Below are 14120 nucleotides of genomic sequence, written 5' to 3'. Positions count from 1 at the left end.
ACGGCCTTGCCATCTTCATTGAGATCGAGATGCTCATTGGTTGGCATGTGAGTTTTGATGGGATTGGCATTTTCCATGTCAAACTTCTTGAGCATATCCTTGATGTACTTGGTTTGACTAATGAAAGTGCCATCCTTGAGTTGCTTGATTTGAAATCCGAGAAAGAAGGTCAACTCACCCATCATATACATCTCAAATCTCTTTGTCATAATCCTACTAAAATCATCGCACCAAGTTTTATTAGTAGAGCCAAATATAATGTCATCGACATATATTTGGCACACAAAGATATCTTTATCAACTTTTGCGAGTGAAAAGGGTAGGATCGGCTTTGCCTATTTCAAAGCCTTTTCTTAAGAGAAAGTCCTTAAGGCATTCATACCATGCTCTAGGAGCTTGCTTAAGCCCATAGAGCGCCTTATGTAGCAAGTAGACGTGGTTTGGGAGTTTTGGATCTTCAAAACCCGGTGGTTGCTTAACATATACCAATTCGGAGATTGGTCCATTAAGGAAAGCACTCTTCACATCCATTTGATATAGCTTGAAATCATGTTGAGTAGCAAAGGCAAGCAAGATACGAATTGACTCAAGTCTAGCTACGGGAGCACAAGTCTCACCAAAATTCAAACCTTCGATTTGTGTGAAGCCCAAAACACGGCCTATTAGATCTTCTTCTTGGCTCATACTTCTTGTTCTTTCCAAAGTTTCTAAAGTTGCCTTTCTTCAATACTCTTGTGAAGTTCTTGATAAAGAAAGTCATTTGCTCATCATTAAGCTCTTCATCATCATCACTACTAGTGCTTTTATTTTTTGAGGGTTGGTTTGTCTTTTCTTTGCCTTTTGACTTAGCTTGAAGTGCCAACCCACTATTCTTGGCCGCTTGTTCTTGAAGCTCGGCTAGATCTTGGTTGATCTTGACTCTCTTCAATTGATCATGGTGAGCTTCAATTCTTCTAAGGACATTCTCGGCGGTGAAGTGTTTGAATCCTCTTTCGGCTCTAATCAAGCTAGGTAGAGTAACATCCCTAGCTATATACACGGTCAAGAGTTTGTCCACAATCTCACGGTCACCCCACTTGTCACCACCAAGAGATTTGATTTGGTTTGTGATCTTCTTCATGCGGTTATACATTTCTTTCACACCTTCATCCTTCTTCATGGAGAATAAGCTCAATTCATCTTCCAAAGTTTTGATTCTTGATTCACGTACTTTTCTTGACCCTTGATGGTTCACAAGGAGAGTGTCCCAAGCATCTTTGGCGGTTAGTGCATCCTCTATCTTGTCAAACTCTTCGGGACTCACGGATGTGTGTAGGATGTTTAACGCTTGGAAATTCCTTTGTAGCACATATGCTTGAACCAGGGTTGGAGTTTCATCTTCATCCGGAATTTCACACCCAACTTCCACAACTTTCCAAAGATCCTTGTGAATTGCATTCATGTAACCGAACATCTTAGTCTTCCATTGATTATATCCGGTACCATCAAAGAAAGGTGTCTTGCTCATATGAATTGATGCATTGTGCTCACTAGGTAGAGAAAAAGTGTAATCATGAGCAACTCTTCGATAATCACCTTTGCTTTTTGACTTTGATGAGCTGCCCTTGTTTGAAGAGCGCGAGGCTCTTCTCTTGGAATCGGATGTCGGAGTCATCACTAGAGTCAATGATAACTCGGGAGCTAGTCTTTTTCTTTCTTTGCTCCTTCTTCTTTTTCCTCCATGCCTTCCACTCCTCATAAGACATCTCATCATCGGATGTTTCTTCTTCACTTTCTACTCCACCATTCTTATTCTTTCTCTTCTTGTTGTTGGAAGGCTCTACATTCTTGTCTTTGTCTCTTTTATCACTAGGATCACCTTTTTCACCTTCATTAACCTGAATCTCTTGATTCTTTTCATCATCCGACATCTTGACCTCTCCGGACGGCTAAGTCCTTTGAATGGAGAGCCAAGCTCTGATACCAATTGAAAGGATCTTAAGATGCCTAGAGAGGGGTGAATAGGCAATCTACAATTTAAAACACTTAACAAAAATGTCAGACACAGACTAGCCCGGAGTCTCCGGGTTTGAACGACCTGAAATGAAACTGCAAGAAGCTCTGATAGAAAAGTAGATCGAGCTAGAGAATGAGTACCAGGGGTTCCTTAAGGTTGATATCCAACAAACAAAGTTCACTAAAAACTCGTGAGTAGATCGAGCTCAAACCCTAGAAATGAAGTCTCACAAGCAAATGGCAATGAAATCAAGTAAACTAACACGAAGGAGACAATGATTTGTTTCCCGAAGTTCACACCCGAAGGTGCTACGTCTCCGTTGAGGAAGGAGACAATGATTTGTTTCCCGAAGTTCACACCCGAAGGTGCTACGTCTCCGTTGAGGAAGGATTCGAGAGACGGAGCTCAAAAACCCCTATGCTCCTCTTCCAAGGGCGAGATCGCCTTTCAAGCCAAAGGTCACTTACTATGGATTCCTCGGCGAGGAATGGAGATTACAAACTTCTTGTGCAGCTCACAATCTTGGTTGAGCAATCACAATCACGCCTAGCCATCTAGGAGCACAAGGCTCCAAGAGTAACAAACTTGAATCCGCGGGCTTGACCAAAACCAAGTGCTCAAGAGATGGAAATGAGGCTCACTAGCACTAATCCTTGCTCTTGCTTGCTTCTCACTCAAATCCCTCAAGGGAATCACTCAAGAATGGAGAAGGGAGAGTGAGAGAGCTCTTTTTGGCGTAGGTTTGAGTTCAGCTCGTCAAAGTGGCAAGAGAGGAGGCTGAAAGGGTATGGAGGGGGTATATATACTCTTCAGCCTCAAAAGAGCCGTTGGACGAGAGGGTACCCGGAGACTCCGGGTATATGCCCGGAGACTCCGGGCAACCCTGACTTTATAGCCCGGAAACAGCACCCGGACACTCCGGGCAATGGGGTCCGGAGTATCCGGCCCTATACCCGGAGTATCCGAGTAAGGCAGGGAAAAACTTCGGTTTATGGCTCCTATGAGTTGTTTTGTAGCTCACAATTCGAAACCCTTGAACCAAGTCCCTCTTGATAGTACGGCGTTCCTATACTCAAATTTCAAATTCAAAATCTAATTTCTTGAGTAAACTTGAACTCCGCGTTTTCATTTCCTTTTTGAGGGTCGTATATCGTCACTTGATTCACCTATACATGTTCACCACCTGCACACATGCTCAATTACACCATTAAATGCACATGTGTTTTGTCATTAACCACCAAAACCCACTTAGGGGCCTAGATCACTTTCAGCCGCGCCACGCGCGGCCCCGGTGTCTTCTACTGCGCCACGCGCGGCCCCGGTGTCCTCTGCTGCGCCACGAGTAGCCCCGGTGCCTCCTCCTGCACCTGCCCGCTACGCTCTGCCGGTGTAGGTGTACCGACGTCGCTCGGTGCCGAGCCGGAGGTGTACCACCCGCCCGTCCTCCATCGGGACCCTGGTCTTACTCATCCCATGGTGACTCGGCGGATGGCTTCTCAGCCCGTGACTCTCTCCGCCACCGAGAGAGAGCCGCGAATCTCTCCGGTACCCTCTTCTGTCCGCGACGCCCTGGCGGACCCTCACTAGCGTCGTGCGATGGAAGAGGAGTACGCGGCTCTTCTTACTAACCAGACGTGGGACCTCGTGCCGCGTCCGTCTGGTTGCAATGTGGTCACTGGCAAGTGGATCTGGACGCATAAGCGTTGGACTGATGGCACACTGGATCGCTACAAAGCTCGCTGGGTTCTTCGGGGTTTCACCCAGCGACCTGGTGTGGACTATGATGAGACTTTCATTCCAGTGGTGAAGCCTGCCACGGTGCGCACGGTTCTGTCGTTCGCTCTCTCGCTCTTGGCCTGTGCACCAGCTCAATGTGAAGAATGCGTTTCTTCATGACACTGTCAGAGACAGTCTACTGTTCTCAGCCAACGGGATTTGTGGACTCCAGTCGTCCGGATCTGGTCTGCCGGCTCAACAAGTCTCTTTATGGTCTGAAGCAGGCTCCTCGGGCTTGGTATTCTCGATTCGCCACGTTCTTGCTGACATTGTGGTTCACCGAGGCCAAGTCTGACACTTCTTTGTTCATCTTGGGGATGAGACTGCCTACTTCCTACTCTATGTCGATGACATTGTGCTCACAGCCTCCAGTCAGCAGTTGCTTCAGCGCATTATCTCCTTTCTGAAGTTGGAGTTTGCTATGAAGGATCTTGGTCAGCTCCATCACTTCTTGGGTGTTACTGTTGAGCCTCGCTCGTCTGGTCTTCTCCTTCACCAGCGGCAGTATGCACTCGATATTCTGGAGCGGGCTGGGATGACTGATTGCAAGCCTTGCTCCACTCCTGTCGACTTTAGGCGAAGCTGTCTGCTGCTCTAGGTGATCCCGTGGCTGATCTTACTACCTACCGGAGTCTTGCTGGAGCCTTGCAGTACCTCACTTTCACCAGGCCGGATCTCACTTATGCCGTTCAGCAGATCTGTCTTCATATGTATAATCCCCGGAAGTCACATCTTGCTGCGCTGAAGCGTCTCCTCCGCTGTGTCCGTGGCACTGTTGACTTCAGCCTGGTTCTTCACCGCTCTCCCTCTGCTGAGCTGGTTGTCTACACCGACGCTAACTGGGCTGGCTGTCCGGACACTCGCCTCTCCACTTCCGGCTATGCCGTCTTTCTGGGCGGCAACCTTGTCTCCTGGTTGTCCAAGCGGCAGCCGGTGGTCTCCCGCTCCAGTGCCGAGGCGGAGTACCGTGCTGTCGCTAACGGCGTGCGCGGAGATGTCCTGGCTTTGACAGCTCTTGGCGGAGCTCCATAGCCCGCTCGCCAAGAGCACGCTCGTCTACTGCGACAACGTCAGCGCCGTGTACCTCTCCACCAATCCCGTCCAACATCAGCGGACGAAGCATGTGGAGATCGACTTGCACTTCGTTCGCGACCGGGCGCTATCGGCGATGTTCGGGTCCTCCATGTCCCGACCACCTCCCAGTTTGTCGACATCTTCACCAAGGGTCTCCCCTCCTCGACCTTCTCGGAGTTTCGCTCCAGCCTCAACGTAGCAGGTGGCTAGTTGTGGCTGGGGGGTGTTGTCCCTGTGTGTGCTTTCTTTGTTCTCCAGTCTTGAACTCCGCTGCGTCGGTAGTTCAGACTGCGGGGGGGGGGTGTTGGTGTGTATAGTTTAGGCCCATGTAATGGCTACTATGTACCCACCCTATTTAGGGCTTGGAGGAATACAAGGAAATTAATCCCAAACATTATAGAGTACCACATGACACACCTCTAGCACTGCATGAGTTTAGCGTGTCCATTGATAATTGTCCCCTCTGAGTCGTCCAATTTTTAAATGTGATAAACAGTTTTACATCAAATTTTTGTTTATTACTAAGTCTGTTTATAGTTTGTAGCTAAGCTTCTGTTTCCTGGTAGAGTAGTAATTTGGATTTTGTTTTGTTCTTTGTGTTCCTGCCAAATGATGGGGTCCATGCTTGTTTTCATGACAACAGAACCGACCTGCTGAATTGATTGCAAAGTTTCTCGATGAGAAACTTCGAGCTGGTAATAAAGGAACCTCGGAAGAAGAGCTGGAGGGTATACTGGACAAAGTTTTGGTCCTGTTTCGGTTTATACAAGTAAGTTATTGAGCTATTTCATTTGAAATTAAAGCACGTTTGTCCTTGGTTAGCAAAATAATTTCTACGCCTGTTTGTCACTTGTATGTTATAGGTTATTAGAGAGATGGGGACCCTTTGCTCAAATTTGCATTTTTTTTGGGGGGGGGGGGGGGGGGGGTAACACTTATAACTTTGCAAAGGATCTGTTCAAGGTTTTAAGGTTAATACCATAGATGGTATATGTTTGGGCCTTGGGCCTTCCCTTACAGGGTGAATGGGTGATATTGGCTTGCATTTTTTGGTGAGCCTGAGTATCCTACCTTACTAGGCTTCTAGGAAACGCTAAGCCCCTTGAAAATACTAGTATATGGCTTAATAACTTTGTTGAATAATGAAAATAATCATTTTTAAATAACCACAAGTGCTAACTCTAAAAGGTAATATCAATTTATATTAATCTTTCATCATGTGCAGGGTAAAGATGTATTTGAGGCATTCTACAAGAAGGATCTAGCTAAGAGGTTGCTGCTTGGGAAGAGCGCATCAATAGACGCGGAGAAATCAATGATCACAAAAGTAATAATGTCTTTCCTAGTGCTGAAACCCTATATATTTTATTTTCACATGTTCCAACATATGTGGACATCTTAACCAACCAAATGTTTCTGTTTGCAGCTCAAAACTGAGTGTGGAAGTCAGTTTACAAACAAGCTGGAGGGAATGTTCAAGGTAAGGATAGCTGTTATCACTATGATGATCTTTCTAGTCTATTAATTTCAAACCTGTATGCTTGTATCGTTAGTAGCATCTAAATTATCAATATTTCCTTATACAGATCCAGTTCCCTTGTAACATCTGATGTGCTTGCTCGTTGTGTAGGACATTGAATTATCCAAAGAAATAAATGATTCGTTCAGGCAATCATCTCAAGCTAGGACAAAGCTTCCCTCTGGTATTGAAATGAGTGTCCATGTGCTTACAACAGGGTAAGCATTTTTTCGTCCATCTATTTGATACAAACGCTCTGAACAACATGTTTAGTTACTTGGATATCCATGTCAAGTGTAAACCAGCTCATACATGTGCTCCATAGTCCATAGCAAGGCTACTGCAGTGGACTATTTCATCAGTAGGCAAGAATGGCAACATGGATTTTTTTTGGGTGTGTGTGTGTGGGGTGGGGGGGGGGGTCATATTTATGCAATGCTGATAAACTTTAACTTTCAGCTATTGGCCCACATATCCACCAATGGATGTGAAACTCCCGCATGAACTGAATGTGTATCAGGTTAGTATATGGCCTTGGTGGTGGTAGTAAATATTTTAATGAGTCTGTATGGATGTTTACTTAATCCTCTCCCTCCTTTTGACAGGATATATTTAAAGAGTTCTATTTGAGCAAGTACAGTGGAAGGCGTTTAATGTGGCAAAATTCTTTGGGACACTGTGTCTTGAAAGCAGACTTTCCCAAAGGCAAAAAGGAACTTGCGGTGTCATTATTTCAGGTGCATTTTCATCCCATTTTCCAGTACCTATTAGTTGACACAATTTGAGACCAATATTATATATATATTTTCCCAACTTATTTCTGCTGTCAGAGTGTGGTTTTGATGTTGTTCAATGACGCACAAAAACTAAGCTTCCTCGACATCAAAGATTCCACTGGCATCGAGGATAAAGAATTGAGAAGAACACTGCAGTCACTTGCATGTGGTAAAGTTCGTGTTCTCCAAAAGGTGCGATCCTATTTTTTTGCTTCATCATTTTGCATTTTCAGTATGCAGCTGCTTTAATTGTAACTTGTGTTTTCAGATACCGAAAGGGAGAGATGTAGAGGATAAGGATGAATTTGTATTCAATGAAGAATTTAGTGCTCCACTCTATCGCATAAAGGTTATATTTGTGTTCATTTTGGCTTGTGGTATGGTGTGATTTGATCCGGTCATTAAGCTTGAACTGCTGTTGTATACTTCTAGGTAAATGCTATTCAAATGAAGGAGACAGTAGAAGAAAACACGAGCACCACTGAGAGAGTGTTTCAGGATCGGCAGTATCAGGTCTGTAACTCTCCATGCTAGCAAGCTGAAAAAACTGGCAGTTTAGCTGCAGAGCAGCTAGTTTTTTTCTTTATATTTGCAATCAGTTATGCTTGGAACTTGTACATAGTTACTATTGGAGAGAATATTTTCTGTATTCTTCCAACCCTAGAAGGGTGGGTATATATAATACCTATACATGGGCCTCTAGATGAGCCTCTATACACATGGGCTCAATATACTCCAACACCCCCCCCGCAGTCTGAACTACCGGCGCAGCGGTGTTCAAGACTGGACAACAAGAAAGCTAACACCCCCCGCAGTCTGAACAACCGACGCAGCGGTGTTCAAGACTGGACAAGATGAGAGTACAAGTAGAGCACAAAAGGGCTAATACCCCCCGCAGCCACAACTAGCCACCGGCTACGTTGAGCCTGGATCGAAACTCCGAGAAGGTCGACGAGTGCAGCCCCTTGGTGAAGATGTCAGCAAACTGGGAGGTAGTCGGGACATGGAGTACCCGAATATCGCCGATGGCGACTCTGTCGCGCACGAAGTGTAGCTCGATCTCCACGTGCTTCGTCCGCTGATGCTGTACGGGGTTGGTGGAGAGATACACGGCGCTGACGTTGTCGCAGTAGACGAGCGTGCTCTTGGCGAGCGGGCTGTGGAGCTCCGCCAAGAGCTGTCGTAGCCAGGACGCCTCCGCCACGCCGTTAGCGACAGCCCGGTACTCCGCCTCGGCACTGGAGCGGGAGACAACCGGCTGCCGCTTGGACGACCAGGAGACCAGGTTCCCTCCCAGGAAGACGGCATAGCCGGAGGTGGAGCGACGAGTGTCCGGGCAGCCAGCCCAGTCAGTGTCGGTGTAGACCACCAGCTCAGCAGAGGACGAGCGGTGAAGTACCAGGCCGAGGTCCACAGTGCCACGGACGTACCGGAGGAGACGCTTCAGCGCAGCAAGGTGTGACTCCCGGGGATCATGCATATGGAGACAGACCTGCTGAACAGCGTAGGTGAGATCCGGCCTGGTGAAGGTGAGGTACTGCAAAGCACCGGCCAGACTCCGGTAGGCAGTAGGATCATCCACCGGAGCACCCAGATCAGCAGACAGCTTCGCCTGAGTGTCGACTGGAGTGGAGCAGGGCTTGCAATCAGTCATCCCAGCCCGCTCCAGAATATCGAGGGCGTACTGCCGTTGGTGAAGGAGAAGACCAGACGGGCGAGGCTCAACAGTGACGCCCAAGAAGTGGTGGAGCTGACTGAGATCCTTCATAGCAAACTCCCGCTGCAGAGATGAGATGACACTCTGAAGCAACTGCTGATTGGAAACTGTGAGCACAATGTTGTCGACATATAACAGCAGATAGGCAGTCTCATCCTCACGGCGGTAGGTGAAGAGAGACGTGTCAGACTTGGCTTCGGGGAATCCCAGTGTCATCAAGAACGTGGCGAACCGAGGGTAGCAAGCCCGAGGAGCCTGCTTCAGTCCATAGAGAGATTTAGTGAGCCGGCAGACCATATCCGGACGACTCGAGTCCACAAATCCCGCTGGCTGAGAGCAGTAGTCAGTCTCGGACAAGGTGCCGTGAAGAAACGCATTCTTCACGTCCAGCTGGTGCACAGGCCAAGTGCGCGAGAGCGCAAGCGAGAGGACTGTGCGCGCCGTAGCGGGCTTCACGACCGGGCTGAAAGTCTCATCATAGTCCACACCAGGCCGCTGAGTGAACCTCCGGAGAACTCAGCGAGCCTTGTAGCGCTCCAGTGTGCCGTCAGCCCGACGCTTATGCGTCCAGATCCACTTGCCAGTCACCACATTGCAACCAGACGGACGCGGCACGAGGTCCCACGTCTGGTTGGCAAGAAGAGCCGCGTACTCCTCTTCCATCGCGCGACGCCAGTGAGGATCCGCCAAGGCGTCGCGGACAGAGGAGGGTATCGGAGAGACCCGCGGCTCTCCCTCGGTGGCGGAGAGAGTCGCGGCCTGGGACGCCATCCGCCGAGTCACCATGGGATGGATATGCCGAGGATCCCGATGGACCGGCGGGTGGTACACCTCCGGCTCGGCTCGAGAGGGAGCCGGAGCTGGCGGCGGCGGCTCCGGTGTCGGCGTCGCAGAAGCCTCCGGAGCAGGAGGCGGCGCCGGTGCCGACGCCGAACGACGCCGGTACACCTGCACCGGCTCAGTGTACCGCTGTGGCGCCGGGTTCGGCGCCGAGCAACGCCGGTACACCTGCACCGGCTGAGCGTACCGCTCAGGTGCAGTGGAAGGCACCGGGGCCGCGCGTGGCGCTGCGGGAGACACCGGGTCCGTGCGCGGCACGACCGGAGGTCCGGGGGACGCGCGTGGCGCGACCGCGGGCACCGGGGCCGCGCTCGGCGCAGAAGGGATCACCGGAAGTGGTGCCGGTGCGCCGGGAAAACCTGCAGGAAAAGGACAGACAGGTAACAGTGGCTGAACCACCGGGTCAGTCGGAAACAGAGACGCGAGCTCGGGATCAAAAGAAGGTGTGGAGGAGGTGTTGGGGAAATCCGACTCGTCGAAGACGACGTGTCGGGAGATCAGAACGCGGCGAGAGGTGAGGTCAAAACATCGGTACCCCTTGTGGTCAGGGGAGTACCCAAGGAACACACAACGAGTCGAGCGGGGCGCCAGCTTGTGAGAAGCGGTGGCGGAGGTGTTAGGGTAACACGCACACCCGAAGACCCGAAGGTGGTCGTAGCGAGAAGGGGTACCGAAAAGAGCGTGGTGTGGAGTGGGAGCAGGAGAAGTAGTGGACGGAAGGCGGTTGAGCAGGTAGGTGGCGGTGTGGAGGCTCTCAGCCCAGAAGCGCGGGGGGAGAAGCCTGGATCAGAAGGGTGCGCACGACGTCGTTCGTCGTGCGAATCATCCGCTCAGCCTTGCCATTCTGAGGAGAGGTATACGGACAAGACATACGCAGCTGAACACCCCGAGACAGGAAGAAAGACCGGGAGGTGGAGTTATCGAACTCCCGCCCGTTGTCACACTGGACGGCCTTAACGGTGAGGCCGAACTGAGTGGACACCCAGGCAAAGAAGTGGAGGAGGGTGGGGAAGGTCTCAGATTTAGCGCGCAAAGGGAAAGTCCAAGAGTAATGAGAAAAATCATCAACAATGACCAGATAATATTTATAGCCAGACATGCTGAGTACAGGAGATGTCCACAGGTCAGTGAATGAGATCAAAAGCATGCGCAGCATGCGAAGAAGAAAAAGAAAACGGAAGTCTAACATGACGACCTAACTGGCACGCATGACAGAGGTGCTCAGCAGGAGCCCTAGTACATGGAACATCGGTACTATGGCGGAGCTGAGCCAAAACGTCGCGGCCGGGGTGACCAAGCCGGCGGTGCCAGGTGGTGGAAGAAGGCGTCACGGCAAAAGCAGAAGACGAAGAAGCCGAAGGCGAGGCAGCGGAAGCAGGAAGCCGAAGAGTGTAAAGGGGCCCCGGGCTGTCACATCGGAGAAGTGGACGCCGGGAAGCCGAATCCTTCACAGTAAGACCAGAGGAGTCAAATTCGATAGAACAGGAGTTGTCAGCAGTAAACTGGCGAATAGAAAGAAGGTTGTGAACCATTTTAGGAGCAACAAGAACATGAGGAAGACGAGGAGCAGAACCCACGGCGGTGACAGGAAGGCAAGACCCATCACCAACCATGATAGAAGAAGGACAAGAGGGGTGTGGGGGTCGGACAGAAGAGAGGATACCAGCATCGGGAGTGGTGTGGAACGAGGCGCCCGAGTCGGCGATCCACTCGGTGCTGGTCGGCGGCGTCAGTCCCATGGTGCTGAAGGACTGCGCCAGAGCGGCCTGGTCCCATCCCCCAGGCCAAGTCGGCTGCTGGCTGGGCTGAGCGGGCGGGGTCCAAGAAGGCGCGAAGAGTGGAGCAGCGCCAGTGAACATGGCCGCCGGCTGGAGCTGAGGACGAGGCCCCCCTCCCGGACCCTGGAACGGCCACATCGAGATGCGCCCTGACCATGGGTTGCTGAAGGATGGCCAGGGCGTACCTCCAGCGGCAGGGGCGGGAGCGGGAGCCGGAGCCGGTGTCGGCGCGCCGCCCCGACGGCCCCCACCGGTACCAGTGTTCCCAGAAGCAGGGCCACCAGTGCCACCACCACCACCCCGTCGCCGGCGACGTCCACGGCCCCCCTCCTCCGGTCTGTCCGGCGGGAGTAGCACCAAGGAGGGAGGTGGCAGGAGCAGTGGAGGAGGCCGGTGGAGTAGCAACGAGCGCGGCGGGGGTGGGCGAGGACGATCCGGGCGCGAGACCCCTGGTGATCTCCTCGAGGGCGAGGTCATCCCGGACCTGCAGGAAGGTGGGGAAGGGCCTCTGGCGGGCGATCCAGCCCTTCAGGTGGTCATAGGTGCTGCTCAGTCCCCGTAGGACATTGAGCACCAAGACCCGATCGGATACTGGATCCCCGAGGTCGTGAAGAGCATCGGCCATGCTCTTCATCCGCCGGCAGTACTCACCGACGGAGAGGTCCCCCTGCACGAAGGTGCGAAAGGTGGCGTCGAGCTGGAGGGCGCGGTACTCGGCGTTGCCGAGGAACTGCCCCTCGAGCGCCACCCAGGCCTGCCGCCCGGTGCCGCCGTGTGTCCTGACGAGGTCCTGAAGATCCAGGGAGATGGTCCCGAAGATCCAGGACAGAGCGACGCTGTCGAGGCGCAGCCACGTCACGTCACGTGCCGCGATCGGCGAGTCGACGAGGACGTGGTCGTCGAGGGCGTAGCGGCGGAGGGTGAGGAGGACCTGGTCCCGCCAGCGGCCGTAGGAGGAGGACGCGGGGTCGAGGAGGACGGAGACCAGAGCCCTGATGTTCTGGACGCCGGCCGCCTGGAGGTGGAGCTGGGCGACCGTGGGGTCAGTCGGGTCGTACCGAGCTCCAGATCCAGTGGGCGGGGCGTGGTGGGAGGAGGAGGTGCCGTGCTCGGGGTCGACGTGCTGGCCGGAGGAGACGCGGAGGAAGCGCTCCGCCTCGGCGACCCGGAGGGCGAGGGCGTCGGCCGTGGCGCGCTCGCGCTCCCAGGCGAGGGCAGCCACGCGGACCCGCTCCTGGGCCGCCGAAGCTTCTGACTTGGCGGTGAGGAGTGCCGCAGCGAGAGCGGCGTCGGCCTGCTGACCACGGAAGGCGGCGGCGGAGAGCGGCGCATCCATGGGAGGCATCCCGAACTCGGGCCACATGGGATCGACGGCGGCCGCGGCGACTGCGGGCTGCTTGCCGGCAGCGATCGCGGCTCGGAGGGCGGCGGCGGCGACGTCGTCGTCCTGAGTGGCGTTAGAGGGCCCATCCGCGCCCGCGCCAGGAACATCCGGGGTGGCGGCAGCGGCGGTCTGGGCGGCTGTGGCGGCCGCAGGCCCTGCCTGGGCGACGGCGGCGGCCCCACCCACATGGGCTCAATATACTCCAACAGTTACCTTGAACAACATGTTGCCCTTTGCTTGCTCAGTTGATATGTGCTTGATGCTTTTATGATAGAAAAGTCAGCCCCCTACATTGAAATCAACACTGTATTATGGCTAGATTGGAACTACTTTTTTCATCATTTTTTATCTTCTAGGTTACGGATCTTCATTTTGCTGTCATCCTATCATAAATATGTAGTTTGTGAACTTATAGTGCTTTAATTTGACCAGATTATTTTGGATTTATGCAGGTCGATGCTGCCATTGTTCGAATAATGAAGACCAGGAAGGTCCTCAGCCACACCCTACTAATAGCTGAACTTTACCAGCAGGTAACACTTGGCTGTCTACATTATTCTCCTCACGTTAACTATAGTTTTGGCTCACCCCAAGTTTAACTTGACCCCTTTTGACACATGGAGTTCTTCCCTCATTTCAGCTCAAGTTCCCAGTTAAGCCAGCTGATATCAAGAAAAGAATTGAGAGCTTGATTGACCGGGAGTACCTGGAGCGAGACAGGAGTAACCCCCAGATCTACAACTACCTGGCTTGACAGCGCCTTGGCGGACCATCACAGAGATCATGCTCACTTTATTGTCAAAAAGACATTGTAAATTATTTTATTATTACTATTCAGTTCCTTGTTCTTTCCTGTTTTTGTTGTCTTTAAGGGAGTTGTAGCAGTTGCAACATGTGTCTGTATACGAGAACGATTTTTCAGTATAAAAAGTAATCGTAACGCATGTATCCGTTCACATGATAGCCGGATTATTTCACCATGTCATCTATATTACCATGCGCCTGTTGCTTCTGTAGAAACTGACACGGATACTCACATAATGTGTGTTGGTATTACGCAGGCATGTTTCACTCAAACTTTGAAGCCGTGTACTAGTGTGTGAGTTTAGTTTTAGTCTAGAGATCCCTCCATTCCATATTACAGGTCATTTTAGCTTTTGTATAGGTACATAATCTTTTCAACATATCTAGATATAAAGTGCTTTTAGGTGTATAGCAAATACTATGTTCTATGTAGAAATGTTAAAATGATCTATAATT

At 51.5% G+C, this 14120-nt stretch overlaps 1 protein-coding gene across 1 annotated transcript in view; it reads left to right on the top strand.

Annotated features, from left to right (window-relative positions):
* Nucleotides 1–13837, top strand: part of LOC120688512 (cullin-4-like) — a 30078-nt gene extending 16241 nt beyond the window's left edge. The window contains exons 7-17 of the mRNA XM_039970860.1: nucleotides 5490–5615; nucleotides 6072–6173; nucleotides 6273–6326; nucleotides 6477–6583; nucleotides 6825–6885; nucleotides 6971–7102; nucleotides 7196–7333; nucleotides 7410–7490; nucleotides 7574–7654; nucleotides 13313–13393; nucleotides 13501–13837. Of these exons, the coding sequence (XP_039826794.1) occupies nucleotides 5490–5615; nucleotides 6072–6173; nucleotides 6273–6326; nucleotides 6477–6583; nucleotides 6825–6885; nucleotides 6971–7102; nucleotides 7196–7333; nucleotides 7410–7490; nucleotides 7574–7654; nucleotides 13313–13393; nucleotides 13501–13614 (1077 nt within the window). The 3' untranslated portion in view covers nucleotides 13615–13837. The remainder of the gene's footprint in view (nucleotides 1–5489; nucleotides 5616–6071; nucleotides 6174–6272; nucleotides 6327–6476; nucleotides 6584–6824; nucleotides 6886–6970; nucleotides 7103–7195; nucleotides 7334–7409; nucleotides 7491–7573; nucleotides 7655–13312; nucleotides 13394–13500) is intronic.
* Nucleotides 13838–14120: the final 283 nt, after the last annotated feature.

This window comes from Panicum virgatum, chromosome 9N (genome assembly GCF_016808335.1).
Source record: "Panicum virgatum strain AP13 chromosome 9N, P.virgatum_v5, whole genome shotgun sequence".
NCBI classification, from domain to species: domain Eukaryota; kingdom Viridiplantae; phylum Streptophyta; class Magnoliopsida; order Poales; family Poaceae; genus Panicum; species Panicum virgatum.
Note: the sequence above shows the minus strand (reverse complement) of the source record. Positions and strands in the feature narration are given on the sequence as shown.